The sequence below is a fragment of the Danio rerio genome, chromosome 10, assembly GCF_049306965.1.
Source record: "Danio rerio strain Tuebingen ecotype United States chromosome 10, GRCz12tu, whole genome shotgun sequence".
In the NCBI taxonomy this organism is placed as follows: Eukaryota; Metazoa; Chordata; class Actinopteri; order Cypriniformes; family Danionidae; genus Danio; species Danio rerio.
The window spans coordinates 24,350,746-24,376,556 of record NC_133185.1 but is presented as its reverse complement, the minus strand read 5'-3'; the positions used below and the strand labels follow the sequence as shown (position 1 = coordinate 24,376,556).

Sequence of the window (25,811 nt, the reverse complement as noted above, 5' to 3'; positions counted from 1 at the left end):
GCCTTTAAAAGTTTTTGAAAAAAAAAAAAAAACACAAAGTTTTGTAAAAGTCATGGAAAACCGATGTTTGTGTACTTGAATTTAGGTTATTCTTTCCTGTCCTTGGCCAATCACATACTCTCACATTATTAGAGCAGTGTAGGCATTATCAAAATCAATTTTACATAGATATAAATATAAACTGAAACTAAATAGATTGTTGCATGTTTTTTTGCGATATGCTGTACTAAATTTGAACATGCATTGATTTTCTTTTACCACGCATATGAGTTGGCTGTATGTCAGCACTGGTGGAAGATGTGTGTTGGCATGAGGCCCCAGGCCAAGTGCCTTAGTGTCTCACCAGTGCTGATATACAGCCATATCGCACTGCTAAGAGTGTGATAATGCATTTATACAACAGTTTGACGGCACAATCATGTATATAAATAAGAAAATCAAACACGGAAAGTCTAAAAAACCCTTTTTATTAGGAACTACTTTTTTCCATCATTCATTCACATCTGCAGCTGATGTCAGAACAGCAGAAGCCGTTACTAATTCATCAACGTCACTTTAGAGCTAGTGTTTGAATGACTCTGTCTAAAGTGATGACAAAACAGCTGATTTTGCTCACACTTTAAGATTATAAGGCTGAACGTGACATGAAATGCCAACCATTTACAGAGATATCTTCTTACAATGTTACAGTCTACAGTATTTCTCTCTTGCAATCATGATATCACAATAATTAACCCCAACGCAATCACGCAACGCAATCACTACCAGACTGCTGTTGTGTTTGCAATAAGGAAAAACGCTAAACGCATGCAGATTTTGCTTCTTTCTGTCTGCCAACACAACACACAATCCTGACATGCGTGCATTTACTATACGTTTTCCCCGCTATGTTTTTTTATAATATGAGCATTAAAGTTTACAGACCTGTACCAAAGAGGGGTTGGGTGAAATTATGGGAGTTTTCTGGAAGAAATAAAAAATGGGATAGTTGCGGGAGATTGGTCTGAAATACAGGATGCTCCCAGGATAAAATGGGAATGTTGGCAGGTATGCTTAACAGTTTAATAATGATTTGATCTGATGTAGTTAGATATCAGACTGTTATAATCTTCTATGCGTAAGGGCTTATTATGCAGTTCTGTCGCAATCTTGTGTAGAGAAAATGTCAACCCTCTTTGGTCGACACTATGGCAGGCTAATGGTCGTCAACGAACTCTCTCAGAAATTCTCAGAAGAGGCTGTACGGGTGCTGATATTACTTAAAAATCTCACGGCTATCAGCCAATTAGATTCGAGAACCAGACAGAACTGTTGTATAAATGTAGACATTGCATGAAACATTAGGTCATGAAAATTTACTTGGAAAAATCACAGAAAAGTCATGGATTTTTAGTAGTAAAAAATGTGTATGAACCCTGCAAGAAGTGTCCAGGCCTGGTTTTCTCTCATCTTCCATTGCTGTCTCTCCTCCTTTTTAAGTTTCTAAAGCTCCTTAATGAGACTCTAGACAGGTGACACTCACAGGTGATGGTATTTAACTTTTGATACCAGCCTAGTACCGATCTCACGGCTCTCGTCCAGGCCTTACTTGCTACAATGATTTTTCTTTCCATCACTGCTGAGATGTTATACTGTACCAGTATAAATGTACTGTCTCAAACAGACTGTCTGCCTTAAATCATCCGAAAATCAGCAAATCAAACATCTTTTCATTTCTTTGTACAGTTGCGCAGCCTTTTGTCTTCCTGTGCGGTTGTCAGATTGGTGACGTCGTGGCATTACTATTTCCTAACGTCTAGCAAATTGAAGCGAGCAGACAGTCGCTGTCGCTTCCCAGCACACAGCTATGATGGACTGCCAGACACAGGGCGATCTCTCTCAATCAATGAGAGCAACTCCACGCCTCAGTCACTGCGGATAAATTAGATCTGTTTCTCCATCTGCCATCACAACCTTTTAGAAAGACGGATTCATATGAGCTGACGTGCCATTGTCGCGCACATGTAAACAATTGCGGAAGTTATCCACGCTTTAGAAAAGATACATTAGCATGCTGTGTGTTAATTTCTTTATTAACACATCAGGAGAAAGTTATTTCGATGGAAATGTGCTCATCAAAGCCTCTTGTTCAATTATTGTCCAATCCGTGAAACATAATGCAATCAAAATATCTTTTTTTCTGATTACCGTCACTTAACGAAATTATACACGTAGCGCCTCGCTGCATTCCCTGTCCTGGTTGATTTTTCATTGTCAGGACAGAGACATTTATTAGGTCCAATTAAAATGCTTTTCTGCGTAGTGCTGGATCCACTCAAATTAGCTGTTGGGTGATTTGCTAAACATTTACAGCTGGACTTAGTGACAGTTTCTTTCCCAACAGTATCTGAGTGCTCCTTTGTATTATTATTATTTTTATTTCAAATGAACCTGTTTATTTCAAAATTTATTGCAGGTCAGGTTTCAAAACACACTTTTTGCTGCCACACGAGTCTTTTAAAATGATGTTTGGAGCCTTGAAATATAATAGAAAACACTTAAATGAATCGCAAGAGTTAGTGTAAGAAAACATGTCTTGAGTGTGTAAACAACTGCATTTCTTTCAATGGTTTGGATACATGTTTGTTAAGAAACATTGTCTAACATGGTCACTAGCAGATAAAGTTACACTTCAAGCCCTGAAAGTTTACTGGGATAATTGAGAATGAACGGGGGGAAAGTCAAGTGAGAGAAGGGAATGCCTCGATTGGATATAACTGGTTTTGTTTGGGTGTGATTGATTGGTTCATGTGATAAATCCTTCGTCTTGGGCTTGTATGTGTTCAGCAAATCGATCTGACGGAACAATTTAATACTGGTAATGGGGAAATTAATTGGAAAGAAACCCATAGGGTCCTATCATACACCCGGCACAATGTAGTGCAAGGCGCGACGCAATTGTTGTTTGCTAGTTTCAGCTTGGCGCAAGAGTCGTTTTGACGTTTTGCGCCACGCTGTTTAAATAGCAAATGCATTTGTGCTCATATGTGCGCCCATTGGCCTTCTAGTCTAAAAAGGAGGCGTTTTAAGGGCTCATTGCTGGGGCGTTGCTATGTTGAGAAACTATAATAGTCTGTTCTTTAGACCAGAACAACGCCGGTCTAAATTCCAGCGCAGAGTGCGATTGTTGTGCGCCTCGCTTACACACTGCTTAATACAAGATGTAGAGCAATACGCAAATGTATTTACATATGAAAAAGAATGAAAATATTAAGGATATATAAAGTATTAAGGATATATATATATATATATATATATATATATATATATATATATATATATATATATATATATATAATAAGGTTAAAATTTTACAAAACATTATTTTCTAGCCTACATAAATAGAAAAACCATACTTTCATACCCTCTTCTTCTCGGGGGGCTTTTTCAGTTTATTCATAACAATTTGCTTTTGTATAATGTTATTATTATTAGCAGTATTATTTATTATATCCATATTTATAATTGTTTTATTTAAAACAAGCTTAGATTTGCCCACCTGTCAGGTTTTAGACCATATGGGGCACAGCATGTGTTTGGATATAACCGTTTTTTTGACCACACTTTGTTGTTATTGTTCATTCATGCGTTTGCTGGAAAGTAGAACTTAATTTAGAAATAGTTTTGCAACAAATCTTTTTGCCTAACAAACAAAATTAATTATTTATAGGCTAATTGATGTCTGTGCGTACAAGGTTTCCCTATCCACGAGAGTAAGATAGTATTTAATCACTAAATAATGAGGAGGCTCATCTCTCATTCTCGCGCTGCAGATCCTCTGTTTAGCTGTTTTCTCTCTAGTGAAGCGTTCAGTTTTTCCACTTACAAAGTCGCCATGTAAATACCAAATGCACCATGGCTCGACACAACTGACTCTTAAAGGGAATGGGAGATAAGACGCTGATTGGTTTATTCTCAAAACACACCTATAACTCATATAGAAAATAAGCTCAACCCTTTTAGACCATGCACCATGGTGCAAAGTGGATTTTTCCGTCTTTAAAATAGTAAAAGTGGATTCTGACACACCCTTGATGTGTTTGAGCCCTGCACTTTGCACTTTGCGCATGGATCATCAAAATAGAGCCCTTAGATACAGTACTGTATAAACACTTTGCGCTTGTCTTATTTCAAAATAAGACCTAAAATGGCATGAAAACATGATCTTTGTGAGTAAATCTCTGCGCATGTGACCAATATTTTACAAGATTTAATGGCTAATGATCTGAAAAAAGTAAAATAGTTAAAACTAATCAGATTAAAAATAATATTGTTTGGATTTCAAAGCTGAAATTTTAGCATCATGACTCCAGTCACATGATCCTTCAGGATTTTTTTTTATTAATATGTTTGGGTGTCACAGTTGTGCAGTGGGTAGCAGATCGCCTCAGCAAGAAGATTGCTGGTTCGAGCCTTGGCTTGGTCAGTTGGCATTTCTGTTTGGAGTTTGCATGTTCTTCACTTGTTGGCATGGGTTTTCTCCGGGTTCTCCGCTTTCCCTGACAAGTTCAAAGACATGTGGTATAGGTGAATGTGTATGTGTGTGAATGAGTGTGTATAGGTGTTTCCCAGTGATGGGCTGCAGCTGGAAGGATATACGCTGCGTAAAACATTGCTGGATAAGTTGCTGGTTCAGTCCGCTGTTGCGACCCCTGATTAATAAAGGGACTAAGCCAAAAAGAAAATCAATGTATTATTAATTTATTTATTTATTCTTGTATTTCTTTATTTATTTTCTTTCTTTATTTCTTTATTTATTTTTTTATACTTGTGTTAAACACAGCAGATTTATTAGTATTATATTTTTCCAGGATTCTTTGTCTAATATAAAGTTCAGATGTTATAATATATAAACATTATAAACATTATAATATATAAACATTACAAATGTTTTAGTCACCTTTGATGAATTTAAATCATAATTGTATAGTGTATACTTTTACAAAAGCTTTGAATTTCCGATACAATCTGATTTTGTATCTTCCTATTCATCAAGGAATCCCAAATAAAATGTACTCAACTGTTTAAATATAGATCAGAATATTTATAAAAATGCTTCTTGATCTTTGGAAGATTCCTAAAGGATCATATGGCACTGAAGGCTCTGGCAGAGCACATTATAATATATATTAAACCAAATTGAAGAACAAATTTACAAGCATTAAGTATTAAATAATACCAAAATACTGTAGCAACATATTAGTACATACATAATGATATTCATAGAAAACACAGACAATGAGTATATCTAAATTCACTTTTAGTAGCTTTGCAATACAAATTATGAACTTGAGGATGTAAATGAAGATACTGTATATACTGAGAAAAAAGTAATTTACGTTATTAGTTTTCTACATTTTGTATGGATCTAGAATTTTGAAGCAAAACATAGAGATGTAAGATTACCTAATATTTGTTTGAATAATAAAATTAACAAGAGAGAGATTGTTTTAAATAATCTGCATTTGTTCGTTGTCTCTTTAGAGTGAAGCTACTATCAACTACAAAAACAGCAAAGTTGCTGCTCACGACTAAGAAATTGAATGGTTTTTGCGTATAGAATGCACGGATCAGATGTTGAAAGCAGGTTTCTATGCTCCTGAATGTTTCTTTGTGTGCATCTCTGACCAATATATAAAGTTCCCACATCAATAGTGTGCACAGGCATGTCTGCTTCATAAAATATATATAAAAATATTTTTGTGGGCAAACATGCTGTCCTTGCACTTTGGGTTTAAATTCCAACGAGAATTGACTGTGAGTTCAGGCACAGGTCAGATGTCTAGATTTTGAGAAAATATGTTTGATTTAAAAGCACATTTGGAATTGGATGCAGATGAAAAAAAAATCAGATCTTGTGTGGATTTTTTATTTTTAAATTTTTGATTTTTGATTAAAAAAACTAAATACATATCTATATAAGCAATAAACAAACAAACAAATGAACAAACCATGTGGTGCCCATTAAGACACTCATTTTCTCTAATTCGTATTTTTAAGAATTGTGGCTTATGAAGTACTTCAGGAATCTAAAGTGCAAATGATTAAAGTGCAGTTAATAGGCTTTTAAATAAAAGTTCTTTTTTAAGCTGACCTAAAGTTCATAATATGTGTGTTGCTCTCATCATGTATATTAAAATCAATTTCTCTCTTGGGATTCCTTTTTAAACATATTTGGATTGAAACTTTTACATCCTATAGTATACAGACATATACATTCAGAGACCTATATTATTATTGTGCTGCTTGATTAAGGCACTTATTATTTCAGATATTGTTTTTTTTTTTTTTTAGTATCATGTGTGAAAAGTATTTTTTGTGTGAAAAGTGTTCTGTTGTGTTAAAAGGATATTTCACTCAATAAAAAAGAACATTTACTCACAATTTACACACCCTTAAATGGTTCCAAACCTTTTTGAATTTCCTTTTTCAAAATAAAATTGGAGGGATTATAATGCATTGTTTCATCTTCATTGACAAGTAGCAGAGTATTTACAGCTACTGTATATTCCTGTACGTTTGCATTCCGTCCCTTTGCGCACCCTGGCAGCATAGTTACAAACTGTGGTTATACCTAAAAACACGTTCTTACTACTTTAGTGTGGCAGTATGACTCCTGGTGGTAATGCTCTTTTTAAAGTGTCACCTATTGTAGTTTATTCACCACTTACAAATATGTCAAATTAAATTATATTAAATTTATATTTAAAAATGCATTTTAAAGTTACTTAATAGATGAAATATAATAAAATTACCTTTAATATTTTTTGACTATTATTAATTTTTATTATTTCTTTCTTTAACTTTTTATTGACTGAATCTTTTTTTATTGTCAATCACTTGCATTTCATTTGACCAACCATGCAGCATATTATTTTTTATTATTAAACAATAATTATTAGATTTTTTTTTTTCGTGCAGCATGATTATTTATTTGCATGCCCCCTGCTTCACATGTCGGCTTGTTGCCAGATGGCTGTCTTGTCAAAAATGAGGTCAGGGTCCCTTCTGGCAGCGTTTGCCTTACGCAGACACAGAGATGGCCCTGGGGGGCACACATAACATTATTGGATACCCCACACTTACAGAAATGCCTAAGCCTTAATTACGGCTTTTAAGAAAACAAAGTAGTAGTGTTAAATCGCAGGGATTCTTTAATAGATTGGCAATTCCATGGAGAGCTAGTCACTGAAGTATTACATCCAATTTGCCAAAGTGCTGCTTGATTATAAGGTATAGCTACCTGAATCAATATCCAGCGATGATCTGAGACCTATGAGTTATTCTGTACCATATTCCTCCTGCCTGTCTTCCGGTGCACTCTGTTTTTGCCTTACCTCTCATTTTGGAGTCTGTCTCCTGTTTTTCTGTATTTCTATTCAGTCCTATCCTCTATCCAAATATATGCAGGTGCCCAGAATCCGCTATGTTCATGAGATATTTTCTTTGTTTCTAAAGCCAGTCAGTGAAGTATGAGCCAATGTAGGAAGCTTACGTGTTCATTGGTTCACAGGCGTTTTACTCATTTTGAATTTCTCATTGTGTTGTAAGGATTTCAGCTAAATTTATTAGATAATGTTCTGGCAGGAAATTACCATTTGTTATTATTATTATTTTTCTTCTTCCTACTGTGTAACTACTTAATCTTTCTGCCTTCTAAAACATAATAAGACAAAATTTCAGGCGCTGCAGCTTTACAAAGCATCTTTTGCAGAGAAAGCAATACTATAATGCACGCAATGAGCTCTCTGCAAGTACAGATGTAAGGTAGTTGCAGGTGTATGCTCTATTTTTATGCTTGTTAGAGTTTCTCAACTTCAGCTTATAGCAAAAAGGTTAACATGAAGTCAACGTATACAGTACCGTATACAGAAAACCTCCAAATGCTGACATTTACACTGAAAAAAAAAAAACATTTAAAGATGATTCTTTGGATTTATCAAAATGTAAGTGGTTATAAACTATTTATATGGGTTGAATTGCAACAAACAAATTACATTGAACCTTACTAAATTTAATTTGCTTACCCATATTCAACACATATAAATTGTTATAACTTAAATAAAATTGTATAACAATTTTGCCGAATATGTTTTTCAGTGTACAATCAAGATGCTTGCTAATGTGATCAAGATGTTGTATAATAGCTTGTGTTTTAGTTATTTAATAAAGGGGACCTATTATTGCCCCTTTTTAAGATGTAAAACAAGTCTTTGATATGCCTAGAGTGTGTTTCTGCTCAAAATACCTTACAAATTGAGACTTTATGGGGACTGTCGCTTTAAATTCAAACGAGGCTGCTCTTTTCAAAAGAGGGTGGAGCTACAAACGCTTGTGTGTCACCATAGCAGCAAATTTAAAACATGACTTATGTTATCTATGTGAAAAAATGTATAATCTCCTCAGTGGGCAGCATTATCTTCAGCAGGTGAGAACTCTAATGGTAGATGGCTGCTTCTCACTCAGGGCTGTTTATGCTAATGAGAGAGAGAGATTAATGAGCGGGGCTTTACCCCTCTGATGGCAAGGAAGAATGTCAATCAAAGTGTTTCTGCAGACTGTTTTCTATCAAGTATATTTATATAAGATTGCATTAATTAATTTTGATCATTGGATGCTCTTTATGTTCATAAACTGTTGCCACACAACTGTGTTTAAACCCCTTTTAAAAGTGATTTTGCATAATAGGTCCCCTTTAAGATATAATTGATAGTTGTAATTAAACATTTGTTTGCACAGTACCTTTTTATGATTCTTTTTACAACACCTGCTCATAGCAAAATACTAATATTAAACTGACTTTAAATGTAAATGCTAACATGTATTTTATGCCAGCGTATATTTCATTGAGGACTTAGAATGAATAAAAAAGCCGTCAGTTATAATATTACATAATGTTACCTAAAATTGTGAGTTTCAGGTACAGCGTTTAGCAACATGATTGTAAATTCAAATTCAAACAAAAGCTTAACATATTCAAATGCGTCGGATTATTAGGAAAGAGCCGATAAAAAACAGAATACTGATAAAACACACCATTTTACCTGAAATGTTTATGAATTGATGCGTTATAGCATAGTCAACTACTAAATCCCAATGCTAACATACTGTAAACATAACGCTTCCAAATAAGAACACCTACAATTAAATGTCTACTAATGTGAGTGTTATTGTCTTGTGTAATGACATACTATTTACAGATTTCAAAGTGAGAACTGACTGTTTATGCCTCAGAGTTTTACAGCAAGCTTAGCAACATCAACCCCTCTTGTAATTACAAATACTAACATGATCAAACAATCAAATTCGAGCATTAAAATCCAAATGCTAACATCTAAATCAAATGTTGATGATAAAATGTTGTAGATTAGCACATATTTGTGAGACATTATGACTAAACTAGCTAACTAATTAAATAATGCCATATTTGCTCCATATTTATTGGATTCTAGCATTAGCTTAGCAAAATGCTAACATTATAATCTTGTTTGATGACTTACTTACAGTATCTATTTTTTAGAATTGACCTGTTTATGCCTCTTCACAACGTTAGCTTGGCAACATCAAACCCTCTTCTAAATACCTGCTTGATCAAACAATCACATTTTAGCATTCAAATCCAAATACGAACATCTAAATCAAATGTTGATGATAAAATGTTGTAGATTAGCACATGTTTTTGAGTTATCACAACTAAACTAATCAAATAATGCTACTTAACTGTGCATGTACACTATTTATGCTTGTTGTAGTCTAGCATTAGATTAGCAAAATGCTAACATTTTATTCAAATAAGTTTAGAGTTTCTTTACTTCAGAGTTGTTCCCCTTTTGACTGTTAAGAATGCTTTCAGTGTTTCTTTAACAGTCAGTAAACAACAAAGCCGATCAATATTTTTTCGAATAGAGTTGTTAACTTTCTCAATTGTCCTTGTTGATTTGTGTCAGTATCAAATCCACACTTTTTTTCTAAAGCTAAATGGCTCTTATTTACTTCAGCCTATGCCCTTCCTTTCAGCCCAGATCCACTATGAGCCTCCCCTTCCATCTGAGCGCCAGCGCCTCATCCAGTCTCTACCCATGGGCCACATGACGAAGTTTATCATCACTTACCCCACTGTGAGTAACACGCGTAGCTCATCCACTTATACCAGCGCTGGCTTTACTGGCTTTCCCAGTGCAGTCACTTGGCCTGCAGCTCAATTGCATTAAATGCCATAATGAAGTTAAAATGTGCAAAGGCATGGAGAGCCTCTGCCTCATGCTCAGTCTACCACATTCACTGTAAGCCCTCACTTTAATTTAATATTTCATCTTGGCTCTGCTGTGACTTTAGACTACACTTCAATGAAATGAGGAGGTTTTGCTGTCAACTGCGAAATGTCTTTTGGAAATTAGAAAAATGGTGTGTAATTCACTAATTTCCTGGTGCATGAGATGTGAAATAATTATTTAATTATATATATTTTTTTAATTTTGATAAACTAAATGTACACAAAAAATACTCCAATATATATATATATATATATATATATATATATATATATATATATATATGTATATATATATTTATATATATTATTTTTTAAGATTTTTTTTAATTCGAAATTTTTTTATTTATCATTATTATTTATTTAAATTTTAGTTCCATTTTATTCTTTTGAAAACAAAAATACATATTTACGGTATTGTAACGAAAGAACACTGGCAATGGAGATGTGAGGATTTACGTGCAGTTTATTCACAAAAGTATTTAGGCAGGCAACGGTCAAACAGATAGCAAACAGGAGCATGAAGTTAATCCAGAAGTGTAGTCAAAAACAGGCGAATAGCCAGGAAAGACGGCGAAAACAATGAAAACATACTATGCAAATGGTCAAAAACACAGCTAGACAAGGCAAAACAAAGAACAACTTTTCAGTGTTACAATAAAAAACAACACTCAGCAAAGTTTATCTGTGAGTGAGATGCATATATAGTCCTTGTAATCAGTTCATCATGAGCGTCTGTGTATGAGTTATCAGGGGGAATCAGGAACTGGTGTGTCTGAGATGCGTGATAGTATTTGGAGTCCAGTTCAGTGACAGATTTGTAGTTCTCTAGCATTCTGCTGAGGCTAGATTGCTAATGATCGTGACAGGTAAGCTGTTGTAGCTAACGTGTAATAGTTAGAACTTAGGGGAGATAATTAATAATAATTTGGTTCGGTTAAATAGGTCACTTGAGATTTTTGATTAGAAACCAAATCTAAATAATTCTCTTTTCTAAATAATTCTCTTCACAAACATATTGACTTACTATTTATTTTATTATTTACCATTCATTCCTTTTCTTTTTGGCTTAGTCCCTTTATTAATCTGGGGTCGCCACAGTGGAATAAACTGCCAACTTATCCAGCATATGTTTTATGCAGCGAATGTTCTTCTAGCTGCAACCCATCACTGGGAAACATCCATAAACACTTAGGGGTGTCCAAACTTGGTCCTGGAGGGGTGGGGTCCTGCAGATTTTAGCTCCAACTGGCCTCAACACACCTGCATGGATGTTTCTACCTAGCCTAGTAAAGCTTGATTTGCCAGCTCAGGTGATTGGGGTTGGAACTAAACATTGCAGGACACCGGCCCTCCAGGACAAAGTGTGGACACCCCTGTATTATGAAAAGGTCATATTTTGGTATTGAAATTCATCTACACTAGGTTGACATGCATGCAAATTCAAAAAACACTTTCTTTAGTCCCTTTCACACAGTGATACCGGTAAATATCCGGAAAATTTCCGATATGACTTTACTGGTAAATTCAAAATAGCGATGTTTACACATGCGAGGACGTTATGGAATTTTTCCGGAAAAGGCCGTTCACACATCCATTCCAAAATATCGGAAAATTCTGACATCATTAACCAGAAATGAGCTCTAAATGGCTGGGCTTGTATTTGTAAACATTTGACTACATTACGAACTCTGGGGATGGATCAGTATTGTGAAAAACTTCTATGAAAACATATAGAGAAACACTTTCGCATGTCGAGATGTACATGATATGTGTGTGTGTGTGCTGGTGTTTACCAGCTGCTTCATGGGCACACGCGACGCATCAGGCAACTGAAGGATGAAAAGCTTGAAGGTAAACAAACAACAGCTTATCATAAGCATCTTATCGATAATTATTTACACAGTTGGCATTAAGAAGGAACATGTAAACCTTATCTGACTAACATCTAGCAGCTAATTGTGTCTGGAAAAATATTCAAAGGACTTTATTTTCATAAACAGCTTGTTTCAGAATCGAGTGTTCCAATTGGCTAAAATAGACATCTCACGTCAGCGCGTTCTAGATGTGCACGTGCTCTTTCAGGCAATCTTCCTTGTGTGTTCACACAGCTCAGCATTCCGCCAAATTACCGGGGATGTTACAATTGCTCTTTCCGGAAATTAGCCAGAACAAATTTACTGGTATTTTCAAAAAGGGCCTGTTCACACATACAGACCTTTCCAGAAAATTGCTAATTTTCCAAAAATGTCTGTATGTGTGAACAGGGCCAATGTCTACATTTATTGTTGGCTTTTTCATTATTTGTAATTTTTACTTCCCATTTTGTCAGTCAGTTGAATAATCAGGAGATTAACTTAAAGTTTTGTGCATGCATTGAGCTTGGATATTTGGTTCGATTAGATTAGACTGTTTTTGTTACTTTAAATAAGTAAGTTTTATTTTAATGTTAACAAAATGTTCTGTAAAATCTGTTGTGGGTCAGGTGGAAATTTTCAGAGAAAAATTTTCTGCGCAGCACACTGGTATACTGGTTCTCAAACCTGCCTAAGAGCTTAAACCATGTGTTTTAATATTTCCTTATTATCTTTAATTGCATATTTTCATGAATTATGTATAACACATTTATTAATGCACTTGAAGCCACATATGGGACCACCTTTAAGTATGCATGAGTTTGCTAAATGAATAAATGTAAAATATAAATGAGTAGAATTAAGCAAATGCTTTTATTCAAATCAACTTACAAAAGGGAGAAAACACATAAGCTCATGTCTCCCTCTTTTTACGGTGCTCTTAGTTAATAATTCAAATAGCATGGATACAAACGTAGGAATTATTTGATCTTTAAAACATTTCATCTTTTTTTCAGTAAGTTTGCAAGTTCGAAGATTGAGACATTTTTAGAGAAAAACATATTTTTTAATACAGCTGGTCGCATATTGCCCAGCTTGAAAGGAAATTGCACTTAAGTGACAATCAGTATGCAGATATCTTATATGAATAATCACAAATCTACCATTTATTATTCATAATTGTGCATAATTTCAGAGCTTTTAGTAGCTAAATCAGAATGGATTCTAATGCATGAACTATTTGACCTCTAAAACATTTTATATCACTATATTGATATTAATTTTTGCAAATAAGTTTGAAGGTTGATCGATTTTTTTTTATGTAATTTATAAATTGATCAACTTTTTAGTTACAAAGTGAAGCCACTTGTGTGATAATCAGTGTGCAGAAACAATCTAAACACTCACAAATCTATGTAAAATTCATATTTATCCACAATTTGTTAATATTTATGCAGTGAATGTCCATTTAACATCTCTTTTAATAAAGAATGAAAGCTTTACATTTTCAAGGCTAATAATTCTCTGTATGTTTTCATCTGACTTCACAGGCATTTTGGAGGGAAAAGGGTTTCTCTGGGGAGATTGTGGTTCGTCCCTCTGAGAGCTGCCCTTTGAGCGTCACATTTGATGCTACTAGCCCCAAAGGCAACCCGGCTCTGGTGGGGTTCATCACCGGAATACAGGCCCGTGACTGGTGCGACAAAAAGGTGAGAGAAAAGCATTTTAATAACATATAGAGAGCTGTGCTGGAGTGAGAAATGGAAAGAGGGAGTGTGAGATACAGAGGAGGAAATTTTGTATGTTCCAATGTCAGGTCTATTCTCAGTTTCACACGTTCAGAGAACACTGAGACAATGAGTCAAGAGGTGAAAATAGATACATATTGACATTTAGTTGCTCAAAATCTGCTCTTCTAAAGTAGATCAGACATAATACCCAGCTGAAAACACCATATGTTTTGTTCTGGGGGATTAGGTGTTAGTTTTTTTATCTAACTGAACTTGAAGAGATCTTATTTTTGCAGTAAAAGGCCCATGGCCATTGTAAGTGTAATGTGCTGAGACTTCTGCTCTCATCCTCATACTTATCATACTTGTATTTTCTATTGGATTTTTTGGCAGACATTTGTTGGTTTTCGGAAGACCTTTATAATCATGACATACCATAAGTATAAATGAGATTTTTCGCATGTTTATTAGAAATGTCATTCAGTGTCATTCACTCAGTTGTGTAATTTGAAGTGCAAAATGACATTGTTTGAGATGGCTTTATGCAAACAAAATTAAATCACAACTTATAATTGTATGTCATGACAACTTGACATTACCAAGTCAAATGTAACTTGTCATAAATCTGTCAATAAACACAATGATATAAACATGTCTGTTATAAATCTGTCATAAACATGATGATATAAACATGTCTGTCATAAATCTGTCATAAACATCATGATATAAACATGTCTGTCATAAATCTGACACAAACATAATGATATAAACATGTCTGCCATAAGTCTGTAATAAACATGATGATATAAACATGTCTGTCATAAATCTGACACAAACATAATGATATAAACATGTATGTCATAAACCTGGCATGAACATGATGTTATAAACATGTATGTCATAAATCTGGCATAAACATGATAATATAAACATGCCTGTCATAAATCTGGCATAAACATAATAATATAAACATTCCTGTCATAAATCTGGCATAAACATGATAATTTAAACATGCCTGTCATAAATCTGGCATAAACATGATAATATAAACATGCCTGTCATAAATCTGGCATAAACATGATAATATAAACATGTCTGTCATAAATCTGGCATAAACGTTATAAACATGTATGTCATAAATCTGGCATAAACATGATACACTGTTAGACATTTCAAAGGGTTTTTACAGTAACTTACTGGCAACACTGTTGCCAGTAAGTTACTGTATTTTAGATTTACAGTATACAACTGTAAATCCGTTTACAGCATGTTACCGTAGTGTCTGAAAATGGTTAACTACTGTAAAAACCTAAGTTAACAGTTAGCTACTGTAAACCTTTTAATTTTGTCCTAAATATTTTATAATATAATTTTATTAATATTATTTTAATACTATAGACCTAAAAAAGACACAATTACAAAATATTAACAAAATAAACACTCTTTATTTAAAACATTGGAGATGCTTAAAACAAGCTTAAAAATGTGTAAAAACATTACATTTCAATCATTCAAAATATTTTATTTTAAGAAAAAAAAACATTGAAAATGACAAAGCACATTAACATACATGTACAAAACTAATTTAAGTGTCTGACCTGCATATTGTTGAGAAAAAAAAAAACAATTGTACTAAGTACTACTGACATTAAACCAGACACAATTACAAAATATTCCATTCTTTAAAACATTAATAATGCTTAAAGCATTTAAGGAAAATGTGTGAAAATTACATTAAGCAATAAAATCAACACATTAAAAATAAATAAATCACACAAAGCACTAGAACATACATGTACAATAAAAATTTAAACTTCTGAATTGCATATTGTTGGAAAAATAAATATTTGTAACTATTAGCCGACTCAGAAACAACCCAACTTTAAAATATTACTAGTTCTGGTGTCAAATGCTCAACAAGGTCTGAATTCACATGTTCAAATGCAATTCATCTTTATTTCTATTGCACTTTTACAATGTAGATCAATGATGTCAAAGCAGCTTAACATAGAAGTTCTTGTAAATTGAAGCTGCTTCAGTCCAGTTTTCAGAATTGAAGCAGTAAATGTCACTGCTGAAAGTCCAAACACTGAAGAGCAAATCCACCGATCCACCAATCGTAGCCAAGTGATCCAGTGGTGACAGTGGCATGGAACAAACTTCACCAACTGACGAAAGTGTAGAATAAAATCCCTTGAGAGATACCAGGCTCAGTTGGGCACGACCAGTTCTCCTCTAGCCAAACTTGTGCAAGGCCGCAGTCTAGGCACCAGAGGCTTGAAAGTTCACCAGCGGGTGGTCAGGCTGGCCCATTGGATCAATGCGGAAACTCATTGATCACGTGTGTCTTTTAGGATTCACTCCTCCATGACCACCACAGCATCTGGTCAGGATTTGGCCCAGTCCAGGATTATGAAGAACTCTGGATAAGGACAAACAGACTAACATAAGCATAGAAGAAGCTTGTTTAAAAAAAATAAATCATATACTGGTTAATTATTTTGAAGCATGGCAGCTAGGTTGGGGTAGTTTTCAGCTGGTACTGAGCAACTGGCTCCTGCTCATAACCTGCTCACTACCATGTTTAAAAGATAACTAACCAGAATGTCCTGTTTATTTTTTTCCCTAACAAGGTTTTACAAAAACATTGTAGCATTTGTGATGGGTTGATTCACTGCAGGACAGATTAGACTATTTGTTTTATGTATTCCTAATAAACTAAAACTGACTGAATACTGATAAAACTATTGAGAGTGTCTCACCTAATCCAAGTTCTCAGTTAGCTGGTGAAAGAAGGATAACTCACTGTTGTTCATGGTTGTCATTCTCTTCACTACTTCTCCTGCCTTCTTCTGGCTCACTCTGGTTGTTGATTTTGTTTCATCCTCTGGAATTATTTATACAAAAAATTGTATTATTTTATTTATTACAAAATATTTAGGCAACATGAAATGGGGAAAAAGACATTTAATACATAGACAAATGCATGTATCCCAATACTAATTATTGTATTTTGAAATGTCTGACCCATGACAGACCTCAATCTGCTCAAAAATATTATAAACAAAGATGAAAAAAAAACCTACTAAATGGTTTAATAAAAAAGGGAAAACGATTTGTTTTATTTAGCTAGCAACTAAACATGTGACACATTTTGTATTAAAAGTAACGTTAATATATTGAGAAACAAATAGATGTACAGTACTTACTGTTGTATGAGGTCCAGTTTGCACAGGCAGGCTCCCAGTATTCTATATTGAGACCATAAAAAAGCCAAAAATACAGATAAGAATACCCTGCTACAATCCACAACCTCCACACAACTTTTTTTTATTTGTTTACCTTGGTTGCTTACTGGTCTTGCTTATTTTTTAAGCATAAGGCTGTGCTGATCAAGATGTTCCTCTGAAATGCTGTTTGTTTCTTCAGACAAAACCTGCTGCTGTGCCAGTGCCATATCTAAACAGAAAAAAATATAATGGTAACAATTATGTTAAACCAAATGTCAAGAGTTGTGATAAAAAAATAATTAGCAAACAATAAATAGCAAAAAGGTGGTTATTAGCATAATGCATAGAGGTAAAATTGGTTTTATATTAGCAGATTCAGACTTCCCCCTTAATAATTTAATTTCATAAAAGTATTATTTGCAAACTCTAAATAGCGAAATCATTTTAGCAGCTAATGACTATCAAAGTACAACATGCTCACGGTCAAATAAACAGTGTTAATGTTGATTTCAAGTCATACTGGCATGCTAATTCTGATCGAATATTCAAAGTAACATGGTAAACAGTATAGAGTCTTCTAAATGAACGAATGTGCGAATATAAAACCAACTTTACCTCTATGCATATTGTAACGTTATAGATTTACGTTAACGTTCTTATAGGTTACGTCGCGATGTTATTTTCTCAAGCTAACGTTATAAGTTAATCTAAACCAGAGAAAAATAAGTTCACAACATCTAATATATATAGTATAAATCAATATAAGTTAAACGTTGCACGTTAAAATGAGTTTGAGTCCAATTCAGTATAAACTTAGCTCAGTTTAGCTAACAGTTAACATTACCATTTTAAGATCGCTTCAGCCAATGTTGCCGAGCAAACAAATGCTAATAGAGGTGCTCAAATCAATGTCGAGTGTTGTCAGCACAGACAGACGCGCTTTTACCTGGATTATTTGTTGGTCTTTCATTCATATTCTTCTGGGGGAAAACACTCTCTGCCGGACCGTTGTCTCGTGCTAAGTGTCCTCCAAAACTGTCTGCATACCTCTGGTTCCCTCCTAAACCAAAACCCGCTGCAACACCGGTTCCTATGTAAATAAATAAAAAGATATGACGAGAACAATGGCTAATAGTCAAAAACAGTCTTATTTAAAGTAATAGTAGTGTTAATGTAATAAATTAAATAAAGGTAACATCTTAATAGATGATATATTTCTCAAATGGGCGAAATAACGCCAAGCCAGAGAAAATAATTATAGCCAACTTTATACTTTACTTTGTTCTATTCTCGTCCACAAAACATTCTGTAAAATGAAACACTGCCTCAGCTTACCAGAGTAAAGTTTGTTAAATCCAGTATGTTCTTCAGGCACACTAATAAATTGTCCTCCAGAATTGCTCCAGGGTCCTCAGGCAAAATGTGGTGCAGAGTAGTCGAATCGCCGCAAGGTGGCGTTGAAGCAGTTGTGGAAAATACAGTATAATTCACGAATTTTTACAAATACAGTACATCGCTGTATATGTTGTTCGACGTCATACTAAATTCCCATAATGCAACGGTAAATACAGTTATTTACCGTAAAAGGAATTTGCAGTATTACACTGGGTGAAATACAGTAAATAACTGTGTAATTTACAGAAATGTCTAACAGTGTAATATAAACATGCCTGTCATAAATCTGGCATGAACATGATAATATAGACATGCCTGTCATAAATCTGGCATAAACATAATGATATAAACATGTCTGTCATAAATCTGACATAAACGTGATGATATAAACATGTCTGTCATAAATCTGTCATAAACATGACAATATAAACATGTCTGTCATGTTGACTAAAACTAGACTAAAACTAAAATAATTCAGAAGACGAAATAATGACCAAAACTAAAATTGAATTTTAGTCAAAACACTAAGACAAAAACTAAATCAGAATTTGCTGTCAAAATTAACACTGTCTGTCATAAACATGATGATATTAACATGTCTGTCATAAACCTGTCATGAACATGATGATAAAAACATGTCTGTCAAAAACTTTGTAATTGTCATTGATATTTTCTGATAATTTTAAGCGGAACAAACAGAATTTGTCATTACAGTTTTGTCAGATCATAGGCTATTTTAAATTTGGAATTTATTATTATCCATTCATTCATTTTCTTTTTGGCTTAGTCCCTTTATTAATCCGGGGTCGCCACAGCGGAATGAACCACCAACTTATCCAGAACGTTTTTACGCAGTGAAAGGGCAAACATCCACACCCTCCACACACACTCATACACTACGGACAATTAAGCCTACCCAATTCACCTGTACTGCATGTCTTTGGACTGTGGGGGAAACCGGAGCACCCAGAGGAAAACCATGCGAATGCAGGGAGAACATGCAAACTCCACGCAGAAACATGGATAATGTACATGGATAATATAAAAAATAATATTCATAACAATACAACTATTAGCCTTCCTGTCAAATTGTGCTTTTTTTCAAACATTTCCTTGAGTGCTTTTTTTTCCAACACGTTTTTAGTAGGGATGTCCTGATCAAGTTTTTTTGCCCTCGAGTCCGAGTCATTTGATTTTGAGTATCTACTGATACCGAATCCCGATCCGATACTTCTATAATACATAAAGGCTTTGTAGAGACATGGGTGTTGTGGATGAACTTCATATGTCCATGGTGAGCAAAACATATGGTACATCTTATAATAGAACAAGTAATTTGTCAGAAATCTTCTTATAAAGGGCTGGTAGAGCTTTCTCTGTAAAATAGTGGCGAGATGACATTTTAAATCGAGGTTCTACATTTGTTTTTTAAGGGGTCTTATCAGAATTGGTGTGTTAAATGTAGCCCTTTCCTTTACACTTTTTGCAATGCCAAGTTTACATATCTTACAAGTTGGCTATGACAATGTTGTCGTCATCAACTTTATAATACCTCCAAACCGCAGACATACTCGTGCTTTGCACTTCAAGATCTGTGTTCTATTTTGCCCGCATTTAACCAATAGCATTTATGCAACAAAGGGATGTCATGGGATGTCAAGGGATGCCGTGTTGCTGTTTCTGTGTGAAGTCAAGAGGTCTAACTCTGTGCCACTGCATAACTATAAGTGTGTAAAAAAAATAATGACTATATATATACATATATTGGGAGGTAACACTTGATTCCAATCAGGTCTGAAACCACGTGATCGGGCCTGAATGGACATCCCTCGTATTTAGTTTTAATAACTGGGTTCAACACTCTGAGAAATCCTGGGTTATTTAAACCAAAATTGGGTATAATATGGACAAACCCAAACATTGGGATATATTTGGTCCTATAAATTTAATTAAAAAAATTAACCCAGCATTTGGTTTAGTCTGTATTACCCAGCATTTTTGTCTTTGTCATCATGACAGTATATAATATTTCCCGTCTTCTACATACTACATCTACACTAACATCATATTCTCCTTTCTTGTCAGATTGCACAGCTACTGAGAAATGCTTTTTGCTTTTGCATTTTAGTTACAGCATCCAGCAGCAACAGACCAATCATGAAACTGACACAAGCGTAGCTTTCATGCTAGTCTAAGCTAGTCTTTCTGCGAGTGTTTGTGGCAGATCAATGAAAACGCTAATTAATTTTCTCCATAACCAAACTGTCAACGCAAACAAGCGCTATCAGATGAGTGATTACCTTAATGTCTTTGCCACAGCGTTAAACTGCAAGCGTTATCTTGGGAGAACAAATATTTCCAGCTCTGACTCTTCAAAGGATCTCTTCATGACTGATAACATGCCAAAATATTGATTTATCTGTTACTCGTCGCTCCGTCAAACAAAGATTGCCACACATCCTGCATGCTCAAAATAACCAGCCTAAAGCTAAAATCTATGCAAACCAGTCACGACCAGAATTCCCTCTTTTAGATAAACTGGTCTGATAAGCATGTTTCTTATGACAAACCTCTCCCAAGCCATCCGTAGTCATGCATTATAGATGGCAACAGTTCTTCTAAGCCACTCAGAAGATAGTCGTGTCATTCATAATGAATCAGATGGACAAGCCAATCTAGTTCTCTTCTGCTAATACAACATGCTAATTTGTGCTTGCTACTGTAGTATTTTCTGTTGAAATCTCCATCTTTCGCATTCATTAACTGAGATTGCTCTTGGGAAACTGACGAGTCATGTCCTCAGCTTCTTTATACAGATGTGCAGAGAGCTCTGACTGACTACTCAGCATTGCGTGTGCTTTCTGCCGTTACTCCGCATTAACTTCACATGAATGAGCTGGCAAAGATTGAAGTGTGGACATGAAGTGTAATTTTGTGCGGTTTGTTTTATGGCCAGGCATTAGAGATAGTGGCTGGCCCTCTAGATCCTTATGGACACTTTTATAACAACCCCCCCACAGATGGTTCCTCCGCCGCCCCGTCCCATACCTGCTGCACAGCCATAACTGCACACTGAATTATGGTCCGGGACACTCGGTTCAAGTGGAAGTGTGCATAACATGCAGATGCAGGGTTTTATTCGCTCCCATAACATCTGTCACTGCTTGGCATAGTAACAGCAGGGGTGCGCGGCCCAGCCCCTTTCTGCCCATAACTCACGGAGACCGAAAAGGAAAGGAGTTATTCAGATTGATGGAGGTGGAGGAGTCAGAACCAGTCTGTATCTTACAGTGAAGAAAATGAAGTCAAGTTTAGCTTGCTGTCAAAAAGATGGCTTATATTACTGTTTTTGCCATTACTGCTGGTTATTTATTATTATTATTATTATTATTATTATTATTATTATGTATTTTGATGTGCGATTAAAAGTCATATTTTTTGCATGCACATTGTATGCCATTTGCAAGTAAATGAACATATATAAATAAAGTTCATGCTAAATGCAGTTACAGTATGCCCCTTTGACACTTACATCTCGATATGTTATTCATTCATTTTTTTTTTTCTGCTTAGTCCCTTTTTAATTCTGGGGTCGTCACAGTGGAATAAAACCGCCAACTTATCCAACATGTGTTTTTGCGCAGTGGATGCCCTTCCGGCCGCAACCTGTCATTGAGAAACATCCATACAAATTCATTCATACACATATACGGACAATTTAGCCTACCCAATTCACTTATACCACATGTCTTTGGACTGTGGGGAAAACTGGAGCACCCGGAGGAAACCCACGCGAGCACGGTGAAAACATGCAAACTCCATACAGAAATGCCAACTGACCCAGCTGGGGCTTGAACCACTGACCTTGCTGTGAGGTGATTGTGCTACCCGCTGTCACATTGATATGTTATCTCAATAGTAATTTGTTTATTTATTTGATAACTAGTGATCTAGACCAGGGGTGTCCAAACTCAGTTATTCGCTTTAACCTCTATTAAACACTCCTGAACCAGCTAATCAATCTCTGTTTAGATATACTAGAAACTTCCAAGCAGATGTTTTGAGGCAAGTTATAGAGATAAACCCTGCAGGACACCGGCTCTCCAGGACTGAGTTTGGGCTCCCCTGATCTAGATAGTTCAGATATTTGTAAAACATTGGTTTTGTTTAGGTTAGGTGACCGACCAGGGAAGTTTTTTCATTAAATAATTCTTAAATATTTAATGATGTTTTGTTTTGTTTGACAAATGTGCTTCTAGAGGCAAAGTGGTTGAGAATGTTTTTGTTTATGCTCAAATGTTGCATGAAATGCAGGGCAGAAAGCTTTAGGAGTCAGATTAGTCCCAATAATAATTCATGGAAAAAATACAACAATTTCACATGCATGAAACCGAATTAGTATTTACAAAGCGGATATATTTACAAACCCCAATTCTTGTTCACAACCAACATAAAATACATTAATTGTAAAATGCAATTCACATATGCAAAACACAATTTACAAACATACAGCAGTGTAACAAAAGATTTCAATGTTTCAAATTCATGAGTTTATCTTAACTGTGTGTATTTTTTCCTTGCAGCCCACTCCTCCAACACTTGTAACTTTTAGCAAATTAGATTCAACTAATTATAACTATAGACATAGCTGCCATTTACACTAATGTTTTTTGTTTGTTTTAAAGGTGCTGTATGTAAGTTTTTAACTAATCTAAAGCATAAAAACCATGATATGTTTGCAGATATTTAGGAAACATGCCAAGTGAACATACTTGTTTATCTGAAAAATAATGCTTAAGTCAGATATTCTGCTTTGAAAATGTGCTTTCCATGCCGAAACATTGTCTTTGTTTTGGTAATTTTAACCTGCCCATTGCCAGTTTAGCCAATTATATTTCAGCGTCCTAGGGTTGCCTTGATTAAAAACTGAATATTTAATTCATTCTTTCGTTCGTTTGTTTGTTAGTTCATTCATTTATTCAGTCAGTCAGGAAGGCTGCCGAAACATGTGTCTGTGACCGAAATGCGACCTCCAGTGGACAGTAACAGACTCCAAAATGAAATGCAGATTCAGAGTTTGACATGAGGTTATTAATTAGCAAATTATATAAATATTACGATCGTAAACATAAGGTAAGCAGGTTACATTGTAACCCAGTGTCCTAACAACACACTTTGTGACGAGATAAGCAGTAATAGGGAATTTATCTGTTTGCACCAGACGAAACACAACAGAAATTTAAATACGGCCATTCGGAAGCACACATGGCTTCATTTGTGCCTTAATAAGCTGAATCTGGATCCTGATTTTTCCCAATCCCTCTCCTCTGTTAACATGATCTGTTTCCCTGATCTGTTCCAAACAATTCTGGGATCTTCAACCAATGAAACATTCATTTAGAAAATGCTGAAGACCCTGTTTAGTTTGAAAACACTGGTGTTTGATTGTAAAAGGACTGAAAAACAAACTTTTGAAACAGATGCCCAGCCAAGACAGGTAGGCTTCAAATACTGATGCCAGCCATTTAGGCTGTAGTGTGGACAGAGAATGTTTTTTTCTGAAATTCAGTAAAACCTCCAGTTTGCATGAGGAGCTTTTTCACTTTATAATAAAAATACTTCTCATGCAAACTGGAGGTTTTACTGCAAATGAAAGTATAGATAGACGATCTATTGGCCGCATTTCAAAACAAACTATTTTTTCTACAGTATATTTTTTTTCCTTATCTCCAGACCACTAGGTGGCAATGTGCCAAAACTGTGCAGTAAAGTTCTGGTCACTCTTCTCTTAAAGCACACCAAGTTTGGTATGAATACATTATGTTTTGTGTACCAAAGTTTATAGACTGCATGATACTAGGAAAATCTGCAATATGCAATATTGTTGTTACGTATTGTAATAACGATATTTCTTGTTATATAACATGTCCCTAGATAAATGCTATTATTATTTATAAATTTAATAATCATATTAAAAAAAGCAAGTAATATATTGTTTAGATCTAATCACATCTAATTCAGACAAATTTGGATAAACAACCTACGTATGCAAGATAAACACTTGGCACACACTGTAAATCGATTGCCTTTATTGCACCTCTCTGTGATATGGATGTTGCATGTACTATTGTCAGCTCAGCTTCCATCCCAGCAGTTTCAAGCATCATACCAGCTTGACATGAGAGAACAAACCTCATTGGTTCTTGTGAAAACTTAAACATAATGGTTTGACATGAAAGAATAAACCTTGTTGTCAACTATGCTGAATTCTGTAAACACTGTGCACTGATCAGTGTTTAAACATGTGAATAAAAGCTAATTAAATTGTTTTTTCTCAAAAATCATAATTCATGTCTCTTTATAATATGAGGATTAACTCGTTGATTCATTTGGACTTATTTTTTGATCTCATTATTAACATTTAAAAAAGGCCAGATTTTGGGGTAAATATACTTTCAATGCAGAGAGAAATCTATTAGATTCCATTACTAATGTCTTTATTTGATATTCCAAACCAAGAAATGTGTTTATCTTCAGCACATGTTATCCTGTAATAGATTTTCTTTTTGTAAAATGAAAAAGAAATATTTCTGTGCTTATTTTAGTTGGAGGAGAGAAGAGATGCAGTGATCTCCAGCCTGGTGAAGTACCTCGGCCCGGAGGCGTCCACCTACATTCACTATGCAGAAAAGGTGTGTGGTGAATCTCAGCCAATATGTTATCTGAGTCACAGAATTTCTAGTCATTGTCTCGCGAAACCCTCCGCTTCAGCTTTATTTTGGAGCATTTATGGAGCTTTTTCCTCGTGCAGCCTCCTTTGTGGTGCACCTGGAGTGTATGGAAAACAGTTTGAGGGAAATGGAGAAATTATGCAGAAAATATTTTGTGGCAGCTGTTGCACTTAGGAGAAATTGTAGAAAATAGACTCAAACCTTTTTTTGTGTGTGTGGCATTTTTTAGTGCATTTTAAAGTATCTGACTAAACAAAAATATGTTTTTTGTAGTCATTTATGTTATTAGGACTATTTATTATACAGAAATTTACATAAATAAATTATATACATTTTAAATGCAATTTTTTTTCTTATACTCCACCTATTTTGGTATTTTTTGCAAATAAGATTTGTCAAACAGTTGCAGGAATGAACTGGAAATTTGCCTTTTTTTAGTGACGTGATTTTCAGTAAAATATGTTTATAAAGTGGAACCAATTAATAATTACATAAGCAATTTTAAAATTGCACAGCTTTCAAAAATGTAGTCATGCACTTAAGACAGATATTTCAGCTCT

At 34.8% G+C, this 25,811-nt stretch overlaps 1 protein-coding gene and 1 long non-coding RNA gene across 3 annotated transcripts in view; one reads left to right on the top strand and one right to left on the bottom strand.

The window, feature by feature from the left end:
• Nucleotides 1-25,811, top strand: part of si:ch211-127i16.2 — a 75,110-nt gene that overhangs the window by 32,938 nt on the left and 16,361 nt on the right. Inside the window, exons 9-11 of the mRNA XM_021472240.3 lie at nucleotides 10,057-10,157; nucleotides 13,716-13,874; nucleotides 25,126-25,212. Of these exons, the coding sequence (XP_021327915.1) occupies nucleotides 10,057-10,157; nucleotides 13,716-13,874; nucleotides 25,126-25,212 (347 nt within the window). The remainder of the gene's footprint in view (nucleotides 1-10,056; nucleotides 10,158-13,715; nucleotides 13,875-25,125; nucleotides 25,213-25,811) is intronic.
• On the bottom strand, nucleotides 15,321-18,215 carry LOC137490371 (uncharacterized). Of its 2 annotated transcripts, XR_012386240.1 has the most exons (5): nucleotides 18,072-18,215; nucleotides 17,238-17,354; nucleotides 17,105-17,146; nucleotides 16,658-16,782; nucleotides 15,321-16,317 (listed from the first exon to the last, which is right to left on the bottom strand). It is a non-coding gene; the product is annotated as an uncharacterized lncRNA (long non-coding RNA). The 2 variants fall into 2 exon arrangements; XR_012386241.1 differs by lacking the exon at nucleotides 16,658-16,782 and having other exon boundaries at nucleotides 18,072-18,210.